We start from the raw sequence: 26,904 nt of genomic DNA, 5'->3' as shown, positions 1-26,904 counted from the left end.
AGCTAACCAGCCAAAGGTCACCGGACTTCAGGCAGGGTGGAGATTCCCTAAGGCTAGAATCCCTCAGTTCACCCGACCCCCTTGCCAAGTTCAAAGACTGCACATAAATGGGCTGTCCCCCAGCGCTGGTATCATTATTTCCCCACCATGTACGCCACCCTATACCTGAGCCATCCCGTTGACAGTCATGGGGTTGAAGACCTAGCTGGAGGTGAAGCAGGGAACAGGAAGGTGGTACTTTCGAGTTACCGATCGGAGATAATCCCATTCATGTCAGAAAGGGTGGGAGTCCTGTGCAAACACCCAGTGTCTGAAGGGATGGCTTTCCTCGGGCATAACCTGCAACACACTCCATTACAAAACTGATTTCACAAAAGCCACTAGTTCGTATCCTTGGTTTGCACAAACAAACACCCATAACAGCAGTGCCCAGGAGCTGGAATGACCTTGTGTCAGTGCACCAATCTCACCTGAGATCGGCCTGACTCACACCTCCCAAATCCGCTCTCCACTCAGCCTTCTCCCTGGCTGACGTAGGACTTGCCTACAACGACGATCCTCTATGTGGTGAATGTAAAAGGAATCAAAGGGAAATAATCGGCAGGACAGACCATATTAGTACTGTTGCCTAGCAATCACCCCTCCACAGCTTCCGGGTAGCCGGGCACCAGTAAAGTGTGCTTGTAGCTGTTCATGTGAAGAGCTATTTTTCTAGGAAAAACCTCTTTAGCATTCCATGCCAGGACTTGAAGGGTTTCAAAACTCTAAAAGATGGGAGTCTAAAAATTTGACTGTGCACAGACTCACCTTCCTGAGATTCTGAACTAGCTACCCATCATTGGCCTGGCTGTTCGGACCTTTTATCTATTTTTTTCCCCAATTTCTTTAAGTATCCACATCCATTAGCACTTTGGAGCAATCAGATACTGCTCAGGGTCTTCCGGTGACGATGTTAAATGGCTCTTCTGATGCTGCAGCCACATAAGATCCCAGTGGCTGTTTTGGCAACCACATGTCACCTGCCAGTATATGAAGCTCTGACCAAAGCAGTGGAAGGAGAACTGGCCTGAGGAAGGAACCAGACAATGGCAAAGCCACGGGCCTGAAGACACCCTGAAACCCTTTTGTGAGGAAGGAGATCACGGAAGTGGCTTTGCTAAAAGAAACTCACTGCTCCATCAACCTACTAAATGGTTGGCACTGAAAGAGTCCACATTCCACAGCAAATGTGGAGGAAACTAAAGGGGAGTTTGCTGAATTGTAATTATACTTGACAAATCCCAGTGAGATTAAAGCAAAAACAAAACAAAACAAAAAAACCAAACTACCCCTCACTGTCATCTATCATTGTATTCAGGCTACATGCCAGTGGGTCATACTCGGGAGGGGGCAAAAACAAGCCACCATCTACCTCCACATTTTACGCCCTCTGGCATCATAACAGCTCAGTGTTCAGAGGGTAAAGATGGACTCCTCCACTGATTATGTGCTGAGTTGTGACAGCTGGCATGGTGATTCCACTGGAAGAGTTGCGGGGGTTTTGGGCCAGGGGCCAGGGGTTGGACTGGCAAATCTTGCCGCTGCCTGTCACTGACTATCAGTCTCTATAGAAAGAGGGCTGTGACAGGTGAAAGGTGGTGGAGGGATGGGAGTTCAAACAACAAACAAATTAAATGACATATACTTGGACCAGAAGTGCATTACTGCTCAAAATGATGGAGAACCTCAATTTCCCGCTCATGTCGACCTGGGGCATCTCTCAATGTTTCCACCCTGGAAGGCTCTCACCACTATTAAAAGTCCCTCTGACCCACACAGAGGGAACTGGGTTAACTCCACAACTTTCCAAAGAAGCCTCTTCTCACTTGAGTTCCTCATTCCAACCTGCCAAAGCCTGCAAGGCAGAACAAGCACATTCCCGACAACAAAATGCTAACAAAAGCCCTAATGAAAAACAAGTCCTCTCCTTTCAAGACACTGTATCAAGGGCTCCTCCACCAGGTGACATTAATTCCCAGAGAGACACCTCCGGGGGTGTCCTCGACAGCAGGAAGGGCCTCGTGGAACATTGATCCATGCTGGCAACTCAGGGACAGGCAGCCCAAAGTGGCTTCCACAGTGGGCTCTGGCCTTCCACAACGGCACCAGAACTGTTCAGTTCCCAGAGCCACTTCCTTCTATCCCGGTGATTGATCTGTTTTTCTCTGCAGCTGCAAAGTGGATGTTCCGAGGGAAGGACTTGCAATTGTAAAAATCTCCCGGGTTCTGTGGTGTGAATCGACTCTAGCCAGTCGCCTCGCTGCGTTTTAGGTGGCAAGTCACACGTTGCGGATATTGTTACCTTGATTTACAGAACTGGAGAGTGTGCATGAGAGGCATTGACCTCTCAGTTACTGTAATAAAAAGGTAACTCTTTCTTTCCCTTTCTCATCACTGAATGGAAGACACACTCTATGGCAAAAAATTCCTTGGATTCAGTGAAATGTATTTAGACCAATGAAAGATGTGCTCTATCTTCATGGAGTACTGGATTTAGTCATGGTAAATGGGACAAATACAAACTGATAAATGATATTCATTTGTTTTGGGGGAGGGGGTCTAAAAAGATTTCAACCATTTTTTTCTCCATGCCTGCAAGAGATATTCCTTGCTGCTTGCCGGACTTCTATGACTAACCCTGTTTGTACAACCCCACTACTTCTCTGGACCCCACTGTTGGGTAGGGACCGTCTCTATATGTTGCCAACTTGTACTTCCCAAGCGCTTAGTACAGTGCTCTGCACACAGGAAGCGCTCAATAAATATGATTGATTGATTGATTGACACCGTTTACATTGCCCAAGTCATTCACTGGGCTCCCTCATCCTTCATCCGCTGTGACCCGCTCTGCAAGGCGCCCGTTCTTCCTCACCCTCGGGTAACTTCCTAGAGGGACTCAGTCTCATAAAGCTGTCAGCTGCAACGTTCCAGTTCCTGTGGGTCCTCCTCACATCACCCTCTTTAACTCTGGTGGCTGGAAAGGAGCTAGGGACAGACAAACCTGCAATCTCCTGTGGGGACTGGAGGCTTCCGGCTCCCTCCAGATTGGTCGGAATGGAGCCTCCCCCCTCCAGGATCCGGACCAGCTCCCTCAGCCTCTCACACTCCTCTTGTAGCTGGACCTGCTCCGTTTTGAGACGCTGCTTGGCCAGGCTGGTTGGGTTCATACTGAAGTGCAGCACTTTGATTTTGCTCTGGTCATAGTCCCCCTGGAAGACATGAAGACACTTAAGTGGTTAAGTGAGCAGATCTGGCCCAAACCATCTTACAGGAAGGTCAACACCATCCCAAACCCACCCACGTTTCTGGTCCAATATATCAGAAGAGAAGACTCTCCCATTTTAAGAGTCCATCACCTCTTCAACTGGAATAGGCTCCTGGGTCTCAACCGAACAGGACCAGAATGTTGGAAGGTGGACACGCTCACATAGTCTCCCACCAGAGCAGGATGGGAGAACAGATGGCACGGTTAATTTACTCCGTCAAGTCTGGAAGGGCACCTGGCTGCGGTCATGGGGGTCATGGGTGAGCAATGCATGTGGCTACCTGAGAAGCGAGCACGCGTTCTGATGAAACATCCTTACCGGGAGGTGTTTGGTTTATAGAGCTTGAAACCAGTCGGCTAAATCTCATCATGCCTGATTATGTTTCTCCTCCAAGTGAGAGCACCCTTCCACACTTATTTGTGTTATGTTCCTGCATTTCCACATAAACTGATTCTGACCTCTGTAAACACCACATGACTCTGGGGTCAGGGCTGGCTCTTGGACACAAACCCCCTCTATTTAAATAACAAGAGTGGAAGTGGGAATGGACACTGGGGTTGTCTGGGTGCCAAGGAGGGGAGGATGTGTGCCCTGTGAACCCACAGCCTCATACATTTACAGCTAACAAAAACTCAGTCCTCTGTACCCCCAGTTTCCTCCACAACATCTCACTATAAAAATAATGAGCCAGGGCACAAGTGGTTGTCTAGACATTTTAGGAAGAGATCAAAAGTCTTCAAATGTTATCTGTTGCACTTTATTCGGGCACATTAAAAGAATGTGAACTTCAAGCAGACTACTTACATTCAGAATGCAAAAAACCACTGTATTGTAAATAACCTAATTTACATCTTCAGTAAGTGGTGTGAGGCACCACTAGTCTTCTATATTTTGATGCCTTACTTCAGAAATCATTCATTAAGCCATGCATTTAGACGTCTGGAAAGAGACTTTCCATATATCTCTATCCTCTTTCCCCTAGGAAGCATTGCTATCCAGTCGACATGTGGTCTATCTGCAGGCAACCACAGGAAACAGCTACGCAAAAAGGAAAACAAAATCACTGCCAAATCCAGTCACGCTGAAGATTCATCTTATGTTGCTAGAATGGGAAGCTGAAGGCAGCGATTGTACTTTTGGAAATGCAGCCAGTTGAGAAAGGGCTATTAATTGTTGCTGGGGACCAGCGATGATTCCTGGTGCATCTGCTGAGTAAGAGAAAGCTCCTGGGCCGTGCTGTTCTTGGGCTCTTGCTCTGTGTCCTGAAATCTTTGAGCACAGCCTAAGAAAACGATGTTAACAAATTGATGCCGGCCCAGAAGTCTTTTGAGACTTCTTAACGGCAAACTGCCATGGCATTTTCAAAATATCCTTGTCACTGGTGGTGTTGTTCTTGGTTGTTTTTTTTTTTTATCGCCTCGCAAGTCAGTGGAACAGAATAGCCATGGAGGGCTGAAACTTTTTTTTTTTCCAGGTTGATTTCATTTCCCTGTCTCAATACTGGAGAAGGAAAACAGGCAGAAAAGTAAAGGTTAAATGCCTTGCAGCTGTTTCCGTGCCCTCTAGTGGTGTTCAGATTGATTTCAGTAGTCACTTACAGAAAAGTACTTTTAGACGTCAAGGAACCAACATTGGGACTGAAAACATGAACACCTGTATTATTCCCTTTACACTATTCCAAAGAGGCTGTGTCCCCTCTAAGAAAACAGTGAAAAGGCAGATAGAATCAGGTTTCCTTGCTCACTCTCTCAAACTCCTTCCTCAGTTTTGCCCATTTTCCAAAGCACTCTATCTGTAGAAGGCAGGGCAAGAGAATCAATCAGTCAATCAATTGTATTTATTGAGCGCTTACTGTGTGCAGAGCACTGTACTAAGTGCTTGGAAAGTACAAGTTGGCAACATATATAGAGAGAACAACAAAGTATTTAAGTTGCCTTGTATTTACCTCTCGCCTTTCTCCTAGAAACTCAAAGCTGTTGGGGGCATTACTTTATTCACTTTCCCATCAGAAAAGGAAATTGACACAGAAGGGGTTCGGGACTTCAGTCCCTAAAGGCTGACTACACTCAACCCTCTGACACCCCAGTCCCCACCCTAGCCCAGGGAAAAAGGATTTGAAAGCCCTTCTCTATGGCCCTTCTGAATTTAAGCATACCATCTGCTTTCATAGCCAAACTGCTCTGTGAAATGGGGTCTCTTTGTCAAATGAGCTGGTGTGTAAAATAAAACACTGATCCCAAGCTAGAAGAAAAATGTGCCATAGCAGTGATTTCAGCTGTCTTCCCTATCTAGATCAGTGTTAGCACTATCTTGAAGGCTCCCATTCCCATCTGTAATTCACACCACTGGAAGAAAAAAAAAAAAGGAAGAAAAAAAAGGAAAAAAGGGCACAGTATAAAGGCTCTGCCTTCCTGGCTCTCCTATACAATCCTGGAACAGTGCTGGGATGCACTCCCATATTGATGGGTTTGCCAGCACTTACTACCTCCCAATTAGCCTCATGAACCATTTAAAAATGTAAAAGGGGAGAAATCATCTAAAATTCTGACACACTAAAAAGACGTTATAATACTCTTGTAGAATCTCATCTCATTTTAAATGTCTATGAAAGACCACCAGTCTCTTGAGTTTCTTACTTGCCTATGCTATTATCCGTTTGAGCTGGAATAAAGAATTTGTAATTTGATTTCCAGAAAATTTTCTAGAAGGGGAAAATATTTTAAGCAACATACTGAAATAATGGGAGGAGGTCTCTGCTGATTCCAGAGAAAGCTCTGATTACGTTTTGCATAGCTCCTAGTAAGGAATTTGGTTGGCAACTTCCTGTTACTGTTTAAGCCTATTCAGGCCTGACATAGCATCTTTTTTCTAAAAGAATTCAAAGAGCTCTACTGCATTAACTCACTAACTCCCACCATATTCCCTGAGACAGAAAAGTGACAAGGATGGTCTCTTATTGAGTCTTCTTGAAAGAATACGAAATGGAGGCATGGAGAAGCAGCAGTATGACTAGCCCAAGTCATTCAATCAAAATCCAGGATCCTCAGTGCTCTTTCCTTTCTCATACTTGGTTACAAGGTTTAAAATAGTCCTTTTTCTCTTCAAAATCCATTTTTATGAATGGAAAACTGTGATTACCAGTGGTAGTCAGTCAACATAGTCTACTATGGCTGAATCATTGAAAAGAGACAGTAATAATAATTGTGGTACTTGTTAAGCACTTACTATGTGCCAAGCACTGTTCTAAGCCCTGGGTAGAAACAAGTTAAACAGGTCGGATACAGCCCCTGTCCCACATAGGGCTCACACTCTTAATTCCCATTTTACAGATGAGGTAACTGAGGCCCAGAGAACTTAAGTGACTTGCCCAAGGTTACTCAGCAGACATGTGGCTGAACCAGAATTAAAACCCACATTATTCCCCGCTTCTAGACTGTGAGCCCGCTGTTGGGTAGGGACCGTCTCTATATGTTGCCAACTTGTACTTCCCAAGCACTTAGTCCAGTGCTCTGCACACAGTAAGTGCTCAATAAATACGATTGATTGAATGAATGAATTCTAACTCCCAGGCCTCTATATGTTGCCAACTTGTACTTCCCAAGCACTTACTCCAGTGCTCTGCACACAGTAAGTGCTCAATAAATACGACTGAATGAACGAATGAATTCTAACTCCCAGGCCTGTGCTCTATCCACTAAAGCCACGTTGCTTCTCCGTAAAAACTCCTATCTTCCACAGGTGAACATGAAAACAATAACTGAGGTATCTGTTAAGCACTTCACTATGGGTGAAGTATTAGGATAGATGCACGATAATTTGAGACAGTCTCAAATAGGGCTCATAGTCTAAATAGAAAGACTAAGGGAATTTGGAACCCATTTTTCAGATGAGACACAGATAAGTTTCCTAACTTGCCCAAAGTCACAGAGCAAGCAAGTGGCAAAGCTAGGGTTAGAACTAAAGTCTTCTGACTCCCAGCCCCATCCTCTTTCCAGTAGACTATGCTGCCTCTCATAAAAAAGCAATGAGAATGGAGTTAATCCAATTCTGGCACCAACCAACATGTAAGAGCACCCTGCTTAATCATTTGCACAAAGTGTTCCCAACACATGGACCCCAAACAACTGCTGCAAGATCTCAAGATGTCCCAATCATCACCATCTTCAAGAAGAAAGGTGAAAGAACAGACTGCAGCTGTATGTTCCTTGTGGGCAAGGAATGTGTTTACCAACTCTGTTGTCCTCTCCCAAGTAATTAGTACAGTACTCTGCACACAGTGAGCACTAGATAAATATCACTGATTGACTTCCAATGTGTCATTACTGTCCATCACCAGTGGTATCCTAGCCACAGTACTTCTGGACTTGGTCCTAAAGAATGCCGTTGACCGAACACTCTGGTATTCACAATGAGGCTTCGGACCACAGCGCGACAGAGAAGACGTGATGTCTGTGGTTTGCTATGAGGCTTCGGACCACAGCACGGCAGGGAAGACGTGATGTCTGTGGTTTGCTAGATATAGAAAAAGTGTGGGGAATAACACTCTACATAGTTTTCATTGACTCTGCCAAAACATTTGATGCCATCAGTAAATCTGGGCTTTGGAAATCACCAAGCAAGCCTGGCTGTCGTGGGAAATTCATCAAGATTGTATTTCCTGAAGGCAAAACTGGCTGGGTTCAGAGCTGAGCGTGCTCTATTACCAACATGCCCATTACCAATGCAGTAAAACAGAGATGTGCAGCGGGCCCAGTCCGATTCCACTCATTCTGTGCAGCCAAGCTGGCCGATGCAACAAGACACATCTGCTTGCAGGTATCAGAACATGCTTATGCATCCCTGGGAAACTCTTCCTATTCAACAGATTTTGTACATCATCCAAAGCTCTACCAAAAATCACTCATGGATTACTACACGCAGTTGACTGGGCCCTAGAGGCCCACCCCCAAAAGAGAGCATGTAAATTATTTAAACCACTTCTCTCAATAGGCCAGACCCTACAGGCTTATGGTAAGTCTAACAAAAACTGAGCTGGCTTATCCATCTGCAACAGAGAAGCTATATCCCTAGGAAAGCCATACACCTAACCAAAAATTTATGTTGGCAACACAGAGCTAAAAGCTGTGACTGAATTCTGTTACCTAGGGAGCACACTGACCAGTAACAAATAGACAAGGAAGTGGAAAACCATCCTAATGATCCAAAGTGGCAGTCTCCTTCACAGGACACTTTTTTGGCTCATTATGAAGACAAACCACAAGTGACACTGCATCATTTTCCCAAACCTATGTATCCTTGGCTTTCGGCATTCTTCTAGTTCCTACAAGGACGTCCTTCATCTCTGATTTTAAGAACCACCTTGTCCAAGTCACGATTGTACCACCATGCTGATATCAAGAACTGTAGGTAGCCATGACCTTCTACACCTTTTCTTATGAGTGGTCCCAAAGGAAATATGCTGACCTGGTAATTCAAAAGTGACTGAGAGACATACAAAGCTTCTTGGTTTCCAGCAAAGTGCTCTATGGGCTGACTGATGGCTGCCAGGTGTGATTGCCATTCAAGGCACTACAGCAAATTATTCATTCCTTAAAAGTTGGATGCTAACTAGGGCCTGCAGTGCTTAGTGCTTAAAGTAGCAAAAAATATCTGAGCGGCTGGGAGGCACCCTGGGTACCTTCTTTAAAAGCAATCAGGGGTAATCCATTGTAGGAAAAATGGAAATGTGCCCAGGAAATGCTTACAACTGATTTGCTGCATCAGCTAAGCCCATTACAACAACATAATGAGCAGGATGTTCTAGTGTGCTGCTCTTCAGGTCCTTTCAGATAGATATCATGGAATCAGAGAATTCGAAAGCTGGGAGGGACTTCAAGAGTCACGTGAGTCAGCCCCCAGCTCAGATAGCTAGCTCTTGGGGCAGCTAAAGCCCATGTCCTCAAGTTTGTTTCCCCCAAACCTGACATTCCTCTATCTGTTCAAACCCCATGGGGTAAGAATGACTTTCCTGCCCCAATTCACTCCCAGGGTCTCCCTGGTGGTCCCTTGACTTGGACATTCATTCATTCAACTGCATTTATTAAGCGCTTACTGTGTGCGGAGCTTCCTCTAGACTGTCAGCTTGATGTGAGCAGGGAATATGTCTCCTGACTTTGTTATATCCAATCAATCAGTCATATTTCTTGAGCGCTTACTGTGTGCAGAGCACTACACTAAGTGTTTGGGAGAGTACACTATTACAGAGTTGGTAGACACACTCCCAGCTCCGATTGTTCTCTCCCAAATCCTTAGTACAGTGCACTGCAGTAAGTGCTCAAAGAATATGATTGATTGAGTGATTCACATTTGAGGCCCTATGCACAGTTAACTCCCCCACCCAGTCTGAATTAACAGTCAGTTTTGGTGCTGCGTTGGTGTTGGGAAGCTATCTTTACACGTTCAATAGCCTAGAAAAGAAGAACTGGGACAGGACCGCATGCAAAGGGCCGAAAGTTGAGATTGTTTCCGCTAGTTTCTGGAGCACAGAGGTCTAACGTCAGATTCCATTTAATGCCCAGATTGAAAAAGTGGCCAGGCTCAAAGTGAGATTATTGATGTTATCTTCAAACTTCAATACAAGTCTTTGGGATACACGTTTAAGGATTAAAATCCTAAATCTGTGCACCATTCTCTTGATGGAAAGTTCTTACCTAAGGACATCATGACAATCTTTTGAATTTATGAAAACCAGTTCATCTTTCTGCAGCAGGATGGCTGAATGCTCCCAGTGAAGTCATCTTGAATGTGATTAAATGAGTTCTGATGGCAGGGCTGGCATCTTTCCCAATTTAGTTGTTTCCCAACCCTGAACCAGGTAGTACTCTTGCACACGTGTGTGTGTGTGCTCTCTTTTTCTCTCTCTCTCGCTTGCTCTCTCTCACACACACACATAGTGGTAAAGCTCTGGATACACTAATTCATCTTAGACTAAAGAGGTTATTTTCCATTGACTTGTTAACAGGGAAACCCAGAAATGGTAGGATAAGACAGATCGAGCCCACAATATACTACATCACTGGAGGCGGATTATAGATAGAGATAAAATCAGGACAAGATCAAATGTTGTTTAGCCAATTATTTCATTAAGACAAGAATCTAACACCCAAGTTGATGGGAAAAACTCACCTGCACTTACCTATCCACTCGTTTATCCCTCCATACACTTATCCCTCCATACACTACCCTACACTCTCTGCTTTCACCCAGTAGTAGTAATAGTATTTATTAAGCACATACAAAGTGAATCCTCTCTCCATTCCATGCTCTAGGTATTCCTGCCTTGGTGCCTTAATGTGCCACGGTGGGCAACAGAGACAATGGGAGAGTGTCAAAGGTATGACTGTAGACGGGTAAGCTCCTCTGTGGACTGTACGCTCCTTGTGTGCAGGGGTTGGTCTACCAGCTCTACTATACTTTTCCAACCACTTACTACAGTGCTCAGCACACAACAAGCTCTGAGTAAATACAACTGATTGACTAACTGATGATTGGGTAGCTCAGTTGGACTGAGGACACTGGATGGTAAGTCCCCCACTAGATTGTCAGCTCCTTGAGGGAAGGGCCTGCTTCTACCAACTCTTGTATTTTGCTTTTCCAAGTGTTTAGTAAAGTGCTCTGCACACAGTAAGCTCACAATAAATACTACTGATTGATTCTAGACTGTGAGTCCACTTTTGGGTAGGGACTGTCTCTATGTGTTGCCAACTTGTACTTCCCAAGCACTTAATACAGTACTCTGCACACAGTAAGCACTCAATAAATATGATTGATTGATTGATTGACCAAATGACAAGACACTGTATCTACCTTGAGACACTTACTGGCGTTTGCTTAAGAGCATAAACACTTCTGAAACCAGTGGACTAGGCGTGGAGAGCAGTGATATCACTGATATGGAAAAGCACCATGGCCTAGTGACAAGAGCACAGGCTTGGGAGTCAGAGACGTGGCTTCTAATTCCGGCTCTGCCACTTGTCTGTCGTGTGACCTGGGGCAAGTCACAGAGAAGCAGCGTGGCTCAGTGGAAACAGCCCGGGCTTTGGAGTCAGAGGTCCTGGGTTCAAATCCCGGCTCCGCCAATTGTCAGCTGGGTGACTTTGGGCAAGTTACTTCACTTCTCTGGGCCTCAGTTACCTTATCTGTAAACTGGGGATTAAGAATTTGAGCCCCATGTGGGACAACCTGATCACCTTGTAACCTCCCCAGTGCTTAGAACAGTGCTTTGCACATAGTAAGCGCTTAATAAATGCTATCATTATTAAGTCACTTCATTTCTCTGTGACTCGGTTACTTCATGTGTAAAATGGGGATTAAGATTGTGAGCCCCACTTGGAACAACCCGATTACCTTGCATCTACCCCAGGGCTTAGAACAGTGTGTGGCACATAGTAAGTGCTTAATCAATCAATCAGTCAATCAATCAATCAATCATATTTACTGAGCGCTTACTGTGTGCAGAGCACTGTACTAAGCGCTTGGGAAGTACAAGTTGGCAACATATAGAGACAGTCCCTACCCAACAGTGGGCTCACCAAATACCATCATTATTACCAGGGGCTCCGAAACCCCAGTAGGGATGCTGAAAGGAGGACCACCCACATTCAGTTTTACTCATGAGATGGTTCACAGAAGTTCTGCCAACTAGAAAGTGGGGTTGGTTACAAGTTTGTTGTGGAGAAAAGCTGTCACTGACTGAAAGGGGGAAAAAAAAGGAAGCGAAATGAATGTTAACCAATAATCTTGGAGAGTTAGGGAAGATGTGTGGAGAATTTTGTGCTTATAGAGGGAAAAGAATATGAGTAAGATGTAACAAAAATGTAACTGCCACTAACAAAAATTGGTGACCATCATTCACTAGTATTTGTTCCTAAGGGCCTAATGGCCGGCATTCCCTCTGCTAGGGATTCTTCCCAGCTCCTTTGTGCAAAGACAGGCAGGTCCCTTCACTCCTTCAAAATTCAAATAAAACTCCAGATACCCTAGTCCCACCCATCATTCAGGTTTTCCCAAGCACTCAACTTCCTACATAAATGCTATTACATTTTTGTTTTCATTTACATTCCTAACAGGTGGCACACACCTGTCTTGTGTGTAGTATTACCACATTTGTTAAACTTATGTTTGAATACACTCTGGACACTTATTGAACACTTAATAATATGGCAATGAAAGGATTTGCAGGAGCTTGGAAATATTCATGAATAGTGTAGCTCATGCATTTCCCCTCCCCCTCTCCCTTTTTAGTTGCTTTATTTCATTTGAAGACTAGTCCATTGATTTGGTATTCACTCAACCCTCATTCACTGAGTCAGGCTTAAAAATGAACAAGCCTCTTTCAGCCCTTCATAGTCGGGTCTTGAAACAAAATGAAAAATGGTCTCCTCCTAAAATATGACATGTTTCTTTAACAGTGCTGAGCAGAGAAATTAAGATGACCAAATAGAGGCACTGGAGTGTGATAATGGGTAGGAAGATCAGACAACAGCTCATCCCATAAAGTTTCCTTGGGATCCAAACACAAAATGTAGGTTCTAAAATCCAGATTCTACTCTAAGACTCTAGGGAGCTTTAGAAACACTCCCAAACCTGCCTAATTTACCCAAACTGAATGCTCAGAGAGGATAAAACAAATGAACGAATTGATGAACACATTCCACCTTTTAATTCCAAGTTCTGCCAGAAGAAATACAGCGGAGGCAAAACTAAGAAATACAGCTTAACACACTGAAAAATGCGCACAAATGTTCCCTCTAGACTGTAAGCTTGCTGTAGGAAGGGAATGAGTCTACCACTGAGTACACTGAATTGTACTCAGACGTTCTGGGTTCTAATCCCAACTCCACCACTTTTCTGCTGTGTGTCCTTGGGCAAGTCACTTGACTTCTCTGTGCCTCAGTTACTTCATGTGTGAAATGGGGACTGCGTCCCATTGAGTCCCATTGGGTTGGACAGGAACTGTGTCCAACCGGATTTGCTTGTATCCATCCCACCCCAGTACAAGTGCCTGGCACGCAGTAAGTGCTTCACAAATACCAGAATTATTATTATTATTACTATTATTATTACTCTCCCAAGCACTTAGTACAGCGCTCTGCACATATTAAGTGCTCAAAAAATACCACTGATGATAATAAAACAATAGTAAATCATCTGTCTTTCTTTGTGTTTAAATGCAGTACAAATATATTTGCCTGGGAGTGTCATCTTAACCCTATGTAGAATGGGGCACACATCAGGGGGCATTCCCTTAGCATATTTGTTGGCTGTTGGCATATTTTCTGGCACCTTATCTGAAGGTGTGATCTTCATGCAATGATGCACCTGAAGGCCCAAATTAACCATAATGGGGCCTCGGAAAGCACAGCTTTAAAGACATGACCAGGTTCAGAATGCATCTAAAAGGCCCACACTATGGCACCTGACCATGGGGGAGCCAGAGCGGCTAGAGGGGCTGGTGTCCATTTCATCTCTCTGACTGTGGAACCTGGAGATGTGCGATCTCAGCATGAGTCCAATGGGAGACCTAAGGGTCACGTGCAAACTGAGATCTACAGACTGGGAGAAGGATCTTGGCAAATGAGCACTCAAGCCAAGGCACGTGGCCTGATTTGTCTTTAAGTTACATACCCCCATGCCAGAGAAAACTCTTGAAAGCCCAGGACAAGGGACCTGACTGCTCAGTGTAATAGTATTTCTTGAGCACTAACTCCTTGAGCAAGTTGTCTACACCCGCTTTCTCAAATTCCTCTCCTCCATTTCTCCCCTTGACCCTTTCCAATTTGGCTTCCGACCTCTTCACTTCACTGAAATTGCCCTCTCATTGGTCACCAATGATCTCCTTCTTGTCAAATCCAACAGCCTCAACTCCATCCTAATTCTCCTTGACCTCTCAGCTGCCTTTGACACTGTGGACCACCTCCTTCTCCTGGAAATCCACTGTGGGCAGGGACTGTCTCTCTTTATTGCTGAATAGTACTTTCCAAGCACTTAGTATAGTGCTCTGCACACAGTAAGTGCTCAATAAATATGATTGAATGAATGAATAAATGAATGAATGAAACATTATCCAACCTCCGCTTCACTAACACTATCCTCTCCTTGTTCTTCTCATCTGTCTGGCAACTCATTCTCAGTCTCTTTCACGGGCTCCTCCCCTGACTTCCAACCCCCAACTGTGGAGGTCCCTCAAAATTCAGTTCCGGGTCCCCTTCTACTCTCCATTTACACCCACTCCCTTGGAGAACTCATTCACTCACATGGCTTCAACTACTACCTTTATGCGGATGATATCCAAATCTAAATCTCCAGCCCTGATCTCTCTCCCTTTCTGCAGTCTCTTACTTCCTCCTGCCTTCAAGACATCTCTACTTGGATGTCCTTCCATCAAGCTTAAGTCCAAAACAAAACTCCTTATCGTCCCACTCAAACCATGTCCACCCTCTCACCTTCCCATCACTGTGGATCATCCTTCCTGTCTCACAAGCCCCTAACCTTGGTGTTATCCTTGACTCCTCTCTCTGATTCAACCCACATATTCAATCTGTCACTAAATCCTGTGGTTCCACCTTCACATCATCACTAAAATGCTCCCTTTCCTCTCCATCTAAACTGCAACCACATTTATACAATCGCTTATCCTCTCCCGCCTTGATTACTGTATCAGCCTCCTTGCTGACCTCCCAGCTTTTGGTCTCTCCCCACTCCAGTCCATAATACATTCAGCTGCCCAAATCATTTTCCAACAAAGACATTCAAAACATGTTTCCCCACTTTTCAAGAAACTCCAATGTTGCCCATTCACCTCTGCATCAAACAAAAACTCCTCACCATCAGCTTCAAAGCACTCAGTCACCTTGCCCTCTCCTACCTCAACTTGCTACTCTCCTACTACAACCCAGCCTGCACACTTCACTCTTCTAACGCTAACCTTCTCACTGTGCCTTGGTCTTGTCTTTCTCGCTGCCAACCCCTTGCTCACACCCTGTCTCTGGTATGGAGCACCCTCCCTCCTCATATCTGACAGAAAATTACTCTCTCTGCCTTTAAAGCCTTATTGAAGGCACATCTCCTCCAAGAGGCCTTCCCTGATTAAGCCCTTCTTTCCTCTTCTCCCACTCATCACCCTGCATCACCCTGACTTGCTCTCTTTATTCATCCCCCCTCCCAGACCCACAGCACTCATGTACATACCTGTCACTTATTTACATTAATGTCCCCCCTCAACTGTAAGCTCACTGTGGGCAGGGAATGTGTCTGTTTATTGTTATGTGCTCTGCACACAGTAAGCAATCAATAAATTTGACTGAATGAATGAATGAAAGTGCTGGGAGAGAGTATACCTGTGGGAATTAGACACAGAGCCTGTTCCTCAAAGGGCTCACAATCAGTTACTATGGCAGCAAAACAACCAAACCCTATGACTTCCAGCATAACAGACAGGAGGAGGGAAATGAACTGCCTTGGGGAGCCCCCAAAAGAAACACGGCACCTAAGAGACCACACAGATTTTTAAAAATAATCAAAGAAAGCACACCACAACTGAAAGCACAGAGTGGCAGAAGAGATCTCCTCCACCAGATCGTTCTTCAGCATAATTAGGGCCTGACTATCAAAATACTGCCTAGCAACAGAGTGGCTCGATTCTAACTGAAATGCCCATTAAGATTGAGATGCAAAGAGGCACAACTAAGTATGAGGTCAATCTATCAAGAACCGCTCACTCTGCAGTACTTGCTTATTTCTCAGATTTACTTGCAATCGAAGGGGATGAGGCCAGAGGGGGTGATGGTCTTTTCAACACAACTGGGGAGGAAAAAAGGCACTGAGTGGTGTTGTCCTCCACTGTGAAAAGGAACAAGAGGAAACACGTAGAGCTGTAGCTTTATGAAGGCTCTAGAATTGGGGTTAAAAAAAAAACAATACCACACCCAAGTAAGCAAATGAGGAACTTTCCAGTATTGACTTGGATCCATACATAATCAATCAAAGCTCCCTTCTACCTGGCATATCACAATTCTTTCCCCTGGCTTTCAGGTAATTCTGCATCTTCCCAGAAATCAGTCCCGTGGGACTTCCGGAGGCGACTCCAGGTGAAAGGCTGCTGAGAGGCTTAATCGCTCAGGGATCAACAACCATCAAGGGAAAACTCCAGAGTGAAAAAAAAAAAACATTGTCTTTCTATTTTCAAATCCCTACACCTAATGGTAAAAAAACAATAAAAATAACCTAATGGATACAGCTGAGAAATCTTTAATAAATACAATTGACTGAATGAATGAATGAAATGTCAGGGAAAAGACAAGGACATAGGTGCTGTGGGACTCAAGTTGGGATGAATATCTAGTATTTAAAGAGTATGGATCCAAATGCATAGGCGACACGGAAAGGAAAGGGAGTAGTGGAAAAAAGGACTTAATGAGGGAAGGTCTCTTGGAGGAGATGTGATTTTAGGAGGGCTCTGCAGAGGGGGAGAGTGGTGGTCTGTTGGATATGAAGGATGAGGGGGCTCCAGGCCAGAGGGAGGATGTGGGCAAGGGGCTGTCAGCATGATAGACATAACCAAGCTACAGAGAGAAGTCTGGCATTAGAAATGCGAAGAGTGTGGGCTGAGTTGTAGTAGAAGATCAGAGAGGGAAGGTAGGAGGGGGAGAGCTGATTGAGTGCCTTAAAGTCTATGGTACAGAGTTTCTGGTTGAAGCAGAAGTGGAGGGGCAACCACTGGAGGAGTGGAGAGATATGGACTGAGTGATTTTTAAGAAAAATGTTCTGGGCAAAGGAGTGAACTATGGACTGGAGTGAGAAGTGAAGCAGGGAGGATAGTGAGAAGGTTGATTCAGTAGTCAAGTGCTTAGCTCAGTGGAGTAGCAGTTTGGATGGAGGAAAGGGTGGATTCTAGGGAAGGTAGAATCAATGGGATTTGGAGGTGGACTGAATGTGTGGATTGAATGAGAGCGATAAGCCGAGGATAACACCAAGGTTACATGCTTGAAAGACAGGGAGGGTGGTGGTGGTGTCTATAAAGATGGGAAAGTATGGGGGAGGATAGGGTTTGGGTGGGAAGATGAAGGTGGAGATGAAGATGAGAGTTCTGTTTTGGACATGTTAAGTTGCAGGTGTCCATGGGACATCGAAGTAGAGATGTCCTGATGGAAGGAAAGATGGGAAGAAAGGGCATCTTAATGGTTTGGAATTTTTCCTGCTCCTTTTCTCTTCTAAAATGAGAAATCTAGCCAGATTCATTCATTCATTCATCCAATTGTATTTATTGAGTGCTTACTGTGTGCAGAACACTGTACTAAGCTCTTGGGAAGTACAAATCATCAACATATAGAGACGGTCTCTACCCAACAACAGGCCCACAGTCTAGATCTTCAGGAATTACTCAGACCCCTGTCCGATTAGGACGTTGGATGGTAGTGGAAGTTGGGAAGGGTGCAGGATTAGGTGGAGATAGAGTAGGTTTAAGGAAAATCTCAGTCCAGTGACTGTCCAAGGGCTGGAGGAGACCTAGAGAAGTTCCCTGAAACCTCCTTTGTCTCCAGTCAGGTTGAGACCTAATCATTTCACCAAAGATTGAGAAATAGGAAGCAATGTGACCTACAGGAAAGAGCACAAGCCTGGGAGTCAGAGGACTGGGGTTTTAATCCCTGCTCTGGCATTTGCTTGCTGTGTGACTGTGGATAAATCATTTAACTTCTCTGTGCCCCAGGTACCTCATCTGTAAAATGGAGATTAATTCCTACTTCCTCCTAATTAAGACTGTGAGCCCCATGTAAGACAGGGACTGTGTCCAATTTGATTACCTTGTATCTACCCCAGTGCTTAGAACAGTGCTTGACACATAGTAAGCATTAAACAAATACCATAAAAAAACTTGTCCTCCCTTAAAGCAGGAGAAGCTAATCTGGCTGGAGATATCCAGAACCCTTCTGTTTACCATTAAATCTCCGACAGAGAGAAAAACTAACTCTATTGAAATGTCCTGCATGTTGACAGCTCTGAGGAAGACAGGGAGAGGTTTCCAGCTAAAATTGTGTTGGCTTGTTTGATTCAGAGCTGAAGAAACTATTGAGACACGGATGAAGGCCTCTGAAAAACAGGTCTGAACATTCATCTTACGCCAGAGTAAAATAACTGATTTATTAAAAGGATTTTGCCCCCTAGAAAAGGGGAATGCTTGACATTTTCTTGTAAACTTGCATCAGTTTCCTTTCTACCAACAACAAAAGGTGAATAGCAAAGCTGAGAGCTAATGAAAAACAGTGAAGAAGTTCAAAATATATGGCCACCAGATGATCCCAGGGACTGAAAAATCCTGCCTGAAACATTAGACTCCTCTTACTGAGTGGCACCTTTCTATGTGTTTTTTTAATGATATTTGTTAAGTGCTTACTATATGCCTGGCATTGTACTAAGCACAGGGTTGATACAAGATTATGAGGTTGGACATAGTCCCTGTCTCACATGGGGCTCACAGTCTTAATCCCCATTTTACAGAAGAGGTAACTGAGTTCAGAGAAGTTAAGTGACTTGCCCAAGGTCACACATATAACCCATGGTGGAGCCAGAATTAGAAGTGTCCCCTGGCACATGGTTTGGGGGCTTACAGCCACCTTTCAAGTGCCAACAGAAAGGGCAGAGAAGGGAACTGCTGAGTGTCGGACTGCTAAATGTGGCCCTACACTGGATTCAGGCCCTTTCCCCACCTCCACTGGCCTGGAATGCTCTCCCTCTTCATATCCAACAGATGATCACTCTCCCGCCTTCAAAGCCTTATTAAAAGCACATCTCCTCCAAGCGTTCTTCCCCAAATTTGCCCCAATTTCGTCTTCACCCACTCCCTTCTTCTATGTCACCCTTGAACTTGGATTTCCACCCTTATTCACCCCACCACATTTATGTACCTACTTGTAATTTATTTATACTAGTGCCTGTATTCTGTTCTATACTGTAAGCTCATTAAGGGCAGAGAACATCTTTACCAACTCTATCTTATTTTATTCTCCCAAGTGCTTAGGACAGTGATTGACTGATTCCAGTAAGCAGGGCATGTAGCAGGCCAGCAGGCAAAGAAGCTACTCTTCTGGCCCTGTGAGGAAGGAGTGCCCCCTTCTCAACATAGCTGGGCTTCATTAATCCTGAGGAAGTCCTGGCACCAGGTCATGCTTCTCTCACTCAGGGAAGCTTAGGATGGCATCTTCCCCCTCCCCGCCACCTCCCATTTTCACCATAACATTTCTCATCTTCAGGATAATCTGGGACTGTGCTGTGTCCTCTTCCCCTCTGTCAGAGGGAGAAAGAGGTGCTTCTGTCCTCCTCGTCCCCTTTTTGGAATTTTCTTTTTCATTACATGAACTGCTAGGAAATGCAAATGCATGATCAATCAATCAAGCAATCAATGGCATCTACTGAGCACTTACTATGTGCAGAGCACTGTACTAAGCACTTGGAAGAGTACACAATAAGAGAATTAGCAGACACATCCCCTTTTTACAGTTTGCAGGGGAGACCGACATTAATATGAATAAATACTTTATAATATACAATTTAAAGATAAGATTTAAAGTGCTGAGGGACTGGGGTTGGGGTGAATATCAAATATCCAAAGGTCTCAGATCCAAATGCACAGATGATGCAGAAGGGAGAGTGAGCCGGGGAAAAGAGGGCTTAAGCGGGGAAGGCCTCTTGGAGGAGATGTGACCTTAGTAATGCTTTAAAGGTGGAAAGAGTGGTGGTCTGGGATATATGGAGGGGGAGGGAATTCCAGGCTAGGGGAATGATATAGGGAAGGGGTCGGTGATGAGTTAGACAAGATCAGGACACTGAGTTAGTTGGCGCTAGAGGAGCAGAGGATGTGGACTGGGCTGTAGTAGGAGATTAGTGAGGTGAGGCAGGATGGGGGAAGCAGTGTGGCTCAGTGGAAAGAGCCCAGGCTTTGGAGTCAGAAGTCATGGGTTCAAATCCTGGCTCTGCCAATTGTCAGCTGTGTGACTTTGGGCAAGTCACTTAACTTCTCTGCGTCTCAGCTGCCCCATCTGTAAAATGGGGATTCAATCAATCAATCGTATTTATTGAGTGCTTACTGTGTGCAGAGCACTGTACTAAGCGCTTATTAAGACTGTGAGCCCCCCATGGGACACACTGATCACCCTGTAACCTTCCCAGTGCTTAGAACAGCACTTTGCACATAGTAAGCACTTAATAAACGCCATTATTATTATTATTATTATGGGGGCAGCTGATCGACTGCTTTAGAGCCAACAGTAAGGAGTTCTGGCCTTCTGGCCTCAACTCAGGCAGACAATTCCTCCAACCACTCCAGCCTTGCTTTGATCTTGCTGTCCCACTAAAGACCAGTTGTTTCTCTTCTTCCTCCCCTCCTTCACATGGCAGAGGGGGCACTTCACCTAACCTCTCACGCTCTCCTCCTCAGCCCCACCCCACAACAACCAGGTTACTGTAGATTTGGATTAACTAACACCCGAAAGGTCTCAGCCAGCAAGTAGAGGGCTGCTGCCCAGACACTTGCTGTGCATACAAAACACAGAGTCTGAACAAGTCAGCAATGCGAGGAGAATGAAAAAGCACAGTTAAATAACCCCAAATCCTCATGCATATTTATAAATCACTGGCATCCAAACTAAATCAATACTCTTCCTCCGAAAATCATACTGCTTGAGTGAAAAAAATCAAGACATAGGTAGAGCTTCACAAAGGAAAAGTGTTCGAGTGGTTTTTGATGCACATGCTGGGTTTCCTCTGGGGCCCCTGGAATATCCTCCTCAGCAAATGAGAACAATCCTATCCAGGTATAAACAAGAGGGAGGGAAGGAGGGAGGGCGGCAGGAAGAGAGGGAGGGAGGGATGGTGTGATCTGTCACTTGTACTGAGATTGAATCCCCAGGATTCAACGTTCTGGACAAAAGGAATAGAAGGGAGAGTTTGGAGTCTGACACTCTTCCTCACTTCCCCTAAAAATCTACCCCCTCCACTTGCACCTATGATCCCATCCCTTCATACCTTATAAAAACAATCCCCACTACCTTCTTCCCTCCCTTACTGCCATCTTCAACCACTCACTCTTCAATGGCTTTTTCCCAACTGCCTTCAAATATGCTCAGGTATCCCCAATCCTAAAACAATCTTCCCTTGACCCCACAGTTCCCTCCAGCTATTGTCCCATCTCCCTCCTACCATTCCTCTCCAAGCTCCTTGTGTGAGTTGTCTACACCTGCTGTCTCCATTTCCTCTCTTCCAATTCTCTTCTTGATCCCCTCCAATCTGGTTTCTGCCCCCTTTACTCCGCAGAAACTGCCATACGGTCACCAGTGGGTTTCTTCTTGCCAGATCCTAACAGTCTCTAGTTCATCCTAATCCTTCTTGACCACTCAGTTGCCTTCAATACTGTCTGTGGCCCAGTCCTTTCCCCTTCAAATATTATCTAATCTTGGCTTCACTGACACCATCCTCTCCTGGTTCCTCTCCTATCTCTCTGACCACTGACTTCGTCTCAGTCTCTTGAAAGCTCCACCTGTGCCTCCCACCCTCTGACACTGGGAGTCCCTCGAGGCTTGGTTCTGGGTTTCTTTCTATTCTCTATCTACACTGACTCCCTTGGAGAATTCATTCGCTTCATGGCTTCAACTACCGCCTCTATGTGGATGATTCCCAAGTTTACTTCTCCAGCCCTGACCTGTCTCCTTCTCTGCAGTCTCATATTTCCTTCTGCCTTCTTGCCATCTGCACACAGTAAGCCTTCAATAAATGCCTGTAATTGAGGTAGACAACCTGAAACCAACCAAGATCACAATGCTCACAATCGGGACACTGAAAATAGAGGAACATGATTATCTTGTATTTACCCTAGCACTTAGTAGAATGTCTGGCACATACTAAGTGCTTAACAAATACCATCAAAAACAAACAAAACTAAGGACAAAGGTCCAGCCAGGGAGAGAATACTTCCATTTAATTCTCTTTCCAATGCTCTACTCACTAGACTACACTACTTTTCATTAAAGGATACCTCGGCTGCATTCACTACAGAGCCTCCTAATTAGGTGCTCCTAATGGTAGGGCACTACCCAACACAAGTTCTTCCTGCTTGACCCTTCTTGTTCCCATTTCAGGCCCTAACGGGCCCCAGTGTTGGCACCTACTTTGGTCTGAGGTGCAGAGGAAAAGGCATTGGGCTATACTTTTGGTATAGGCACTGTTTTGCTTGGGTGGTGTTGCCCCCCTCCAGGGTTACTGGCACATGCAATCCCAGCTATCCACAGAGACCACCAGGCATATATTCTTGCAGGCAATGCCAACCTTCTGTCCCCTCTCAAACAAGGGTGTTAAGACAAGGAGGAAGAGGGTGGGAAGATCAAACCCAGCCTGAACCTGGATGGATTTTGGACCACCTCAACCTGCAGTCACATTCGGAAGGTGGGAGATACACCAGGCCAATGCAGGCCAAGGAACATAACTTCCAAAAATGTCTCCCTGTGGGAGATTTTTGTCTGGTAAAAATGTGAAATTTAAGCTAGGGGAACTGAGGATTTCACCAGTGGGGACTACAGAAAGTTCTCCCATCAAAAGGCACCAAAATTAGCTGCTAAAATCAGCTTTCTTCAGCCTTGAAACACTCACAAATGTCACAACTGAAGGGCAAACCAGCTCTCTTGGAAACTGCTTCTGTGATTATAGTTCCCCATCCATTCATTCATTTAATAGCATTTATTCAATGCCTTTTGTGTGCGAGGCGCTGGGCTTAGTGCTGCGGAAGGGTTCAGTGGAGGGCAAATTAGACGGGGTTCCTGCCTCATCCAGGAGCTCACACACTGAGAATAGAAGTGTCCTTATAAAAGACGACTCCTCATTGTTCTTGGGGGACAGGAGGGAAGATAAGCTGTGGCATGTTCTGCCAAATGCCAGCAATCACATCAAGGACCAGTTTTCTCGTTCCATTTTGTCTTCACTTCCAGGAGCCTTATTTCAGTCAATGGTATTTATTAAGCGCTTACTATGTACACAGTACTGTACTAAGTGCTTGGGGGAGTACAACATAGAGTTAGTAGACATGTTCCCTGCCCACAAGGTATGTTCAACTAACTCTGGATTCCTTGTGTGCAGGGCCCTCATGGCAAAATAAACATTCTGGATCCACAGCCTACAATTCCTCCTTTAGTTGTCAGGGCCTTAATTCATGATTTACTACATTCCGCATCTTACCACGTGGCCAGCATACGCAGCTCCCATTGCTGGCAATTCCAGACATAGGCCACGGGCCCAGCCCTCTGGTTTCTCCCATTGGGAAACCAGCCCTCTACAAGTATGGAAGGCAGTTCAAAGGAGGAGTGACTCGTGCTTCTGGGTAAGCCAAACACTTGAAAAATGCATCTCTGTACTCCAAGTGGAAGCTTTAAATGAACAAAATAAAAACTCCATCTTAGACCACAGAACCTAGATGACTACAGAAAAGGGTGCTTGAAAATGGCCCACGTATCGTTCAAGGAGTTCTTCACCTATTGAATTACTCTATGAGAAATTTCTCTCTAGGCTCCTGTTTCCCAGCTAGGGTCTCAACTATGATCGTGCGAGTACAGGTGGTAAAGTGAATGGGAATGAGTGTCAGTGTTCTATAACTCTGCTCTGAACTGTGACAGCTACTATATTTCTTGTGTCCTCTCCTCTTCCTGAAATACAAGATAGTGAATGGCTGAAAGTTACACTTTCAAAAGGAGAAACTTGGCTTTTAATCTCCATCTGCCCCGTCTTACTCTTTAACTTGGCCTTGGTCAGAATGCTCTACCTGTTGATATCCCAGCCCTCAAAACGGAAACAGAAGTGAGCGGACAAAAGGGATAATACTGTGACAAAGAGAGGTGGTACTGATGTTCACAGAACGTTGTACAACATGCTCGTTTAGCTACGGCATCCGAGCATTTTACCACATTTGACTGGTTGGGGTGGCTCAGTGGCCTGGGTTTGTACTGGATCACAGTCATCAGTGCTTTGTTTTTCTAAGGCTGATGTACTGAATTCCCCATAAGCTGGTACATTAAATCCAAAGCCCGCCTGTTTTGCATCAAAGCAAATCCCTGATCCATTTCCAGAGGGAAGGTTTGTCTTTCTGGCCACAGTCAGTATAGCATCAGGACCTAAGTACAAGGCTTGGATTCTTGTAATCTAGCTCTTAATAGCTACAGAACTACTACCTGTGAAAATCTGACCCTACGGTTTGCTGTCTTCCTGGATCAAATTTAAAGCTGTGTCACTTGCTCTAGGAGGCAAGACCAGAGGGCTCCTCTCCAGCCTCAGCTCAAGCTAGGAAAGTCCAAAGGTACTCACGAAACTCAATCGTGAGCTCTAAGTAAGCCCCAAGTGCCTGACTCATTTAAACCTTCAGACCCCTTATTAACGAAGAGAATTCTCTTTCCCATGTCTTGCCAAATCCTTCTAGGGTAAAATATTATCTCGTGCAATATACTGAACAGCAGGAGTGACAAATACCAGGGTTTGAACCCTATCCCAATGGCTCCCCCAATCAATGCAGTCCACCAACTAAGCTATACCGCAACGCTTTGGCTCAAGTTCCTATATTGATGGGCAGCACACCCCGTTTTCTGAGCATATTTCATTACCACTGACTGGAACCTCAGAGCCATAATCCCAGACTCTATCAGCACCAGATGTTATTTCAATCTGGCTTTTTCCTACCAAAAGCCCCATTAGCATTCCACTAAATTTTAGTTTTCAAATTCTAGGTTTCCTGCTCTATGAAGCTTCTCATAGCCAATGCACTTGGTTTTCAAAATATTTTCTTATCTCTTTTCCCTTCTTCCTCCCACAAAGGATGCATCCCTGTTCTTTTTAAACCAGAAAAATATTTCTTCGAGTCCTTTCTTTTGGGACTTTTGACTCCATCTTCTATCTGCGATATATTCTCATGAAATGAAGAGACATACTAAATGTTTTAGGGGCAGAGAGATAATTTGCCAAGAGTCAATGGGACAGAGGTAATAAGTATAGTGATTTCTGCTTAGGGTGTAATTTTATTACAGGCTTTGGGTATAACAAAATGGAAAAATAGAGGCACTTCAGTGCTATAACGTAGCAGTGAATTTGTTACAGTGCGATGTGGGGTAGCTCGCCCAGCAATGCTGTTTCAATCACATGGCCTGATCTATAGCAACCCTCTAATAAATCTATCTTTAGCATTATTAATAATACCAATTGTGGTAACAGTTGGTTCTTCCACAAAAGATGCTTTCACTATGTATAGTCTAGATAGAAAACTTTTAGGGAATGAAGAAACATTTGACAATGCACCCCTTCTGGAGATAAGGCAATGAGATGTCATTACAGTTGGGCAGAAGTGAGCATAGCCATAACAAGAGTTTTCCTTATCAAGGGTTGGCTGTTTTTTTTTTTCAGAACAAATCCCCAAAGAGCAATTGGTTTATTTAAAATTCATTTATTAGAAACTGATTTTAAACAGTGCAAATTGGTTCTGTGAGGTGCTAATGACTACTGACACATGTCAGATAGACACCAGAGAAACAAATGAAGAACAATAATAATAATTTTGGTATTTGTAAAGTGTTCTCTGTGTGCCAGGTTCTGTACTAAGTACTGGGGTAGATAGAAGGTAATCAGGTTGGACACAGTCCGTGTCCCACATGGGGCCCACAATCGCAATCCCCATTTTACAGATGAAGAAACTGAGGCACAGAGAAGTGAAGTGACTTGTCCAAGGTCACACAGCAGACAAAAGTTCATTTCACGCTTTTGCCATATAAAGTTTGAAACTAACTTCTGCTTCATCTACAACTTTCATCTGGTGGGATAAAAGCGATGTATTTCAACTGTTTTCAAACCATTCCCCCAACCCCCAGCCCTTATTCCTTACTGAAATTCAATAAATTTCCTTATTGAAACAACTGACAACATTAGTTTTGGACAACAGTGGGGCGGGGGGAGTGTGCTTACAGGAATGCAACCATTGCGTTGTAGGAGAAATGTCTGTAAAAAAAATATTCCTTTCAAAAAACATTTTCTTTTTATATTGGCTGTAAACTCCTTGAGGACAGAAACATTGCCTTCTACTTTTACTGCACGCTCCAATGCAGCCAGAGTCTTTTGCCCAGAATAGGTGTTCAATAAATGTCTTTTATGACTAAATCATATGCTCCTTTCTGGACTGGGAATGTGTCTACCAACTTTTTTGTACTCTCCCAAGCACTTAGTACAATGCTCTACACAAAGTAGGCACTTACTAAATACCACTGATGGACTGACTGAAGACGAGGAGTGATTTTGGACTCCCCCACAAACCTCAATTAATTTTTTTTTTTTACTTTTATGTGGTATGGGTTGGTATGTTTGGTGTCGCTTTTTAATTTATTAAAAAGGGGTAGTGATTCTGATTAAAGACCATATCCACTTCAGGTTAAATTCCTGAGCAAGTAACCTGTGTGTCTTTTGCTTCTGTTGTACTTTTCCAAATAGCATAGTGCACTACAATACAGTGGACTGTAATGCAACTGAATGAATGAATGAATGAATGAATGCA

The 26,904-nt window shown here is 44.5% G+C and overlaps 1 protein-coding gene across 1 annotated transcript in view; it reads right to left on the bottom strand.

Annotated features, from left to right (window-relative positions):
* The window catches only part of MAD1L1 (mitotic arrest deficient 1 like 1), a 588,396-nt gene that overhangs the window by 189,778 nt on the left and 371,714 nt on the right, over nucleotides 1–26,904 (bottom strand). Inside the window, exon 15 of the mRNA XM_038763361.1 lies at nucleotides 3,041–3,248. Within this exon, the coding sequence (XP_038619289.1) occupies nucleotides 3,041–3,248 (208 nt within the window). The remainder of the gene's footprint in view (nucleotides 1–3,040; nucleotides 3,249–26,904) is intronic.

Source organism: Tachyglossus aculeatus, chromosome 21 (assembly GCF_015852505.1).
Source record: "Tachyglossus aculeatus isolate mTacAcu1 chromosome 21, mTacAcu1.pri, whole genome shotgun sequence".
Taxonomy (NCBI): domain Eukaryota; kingdom Metazoa; phylum Chordata; class Mammalia; order Monotremata; family Tachyglossidae; genus Tachyglossus; species Tachyglossus aculeatus.
This window is presented reverse-complemented; position numbering and strand designations above follow the sequence as displayed.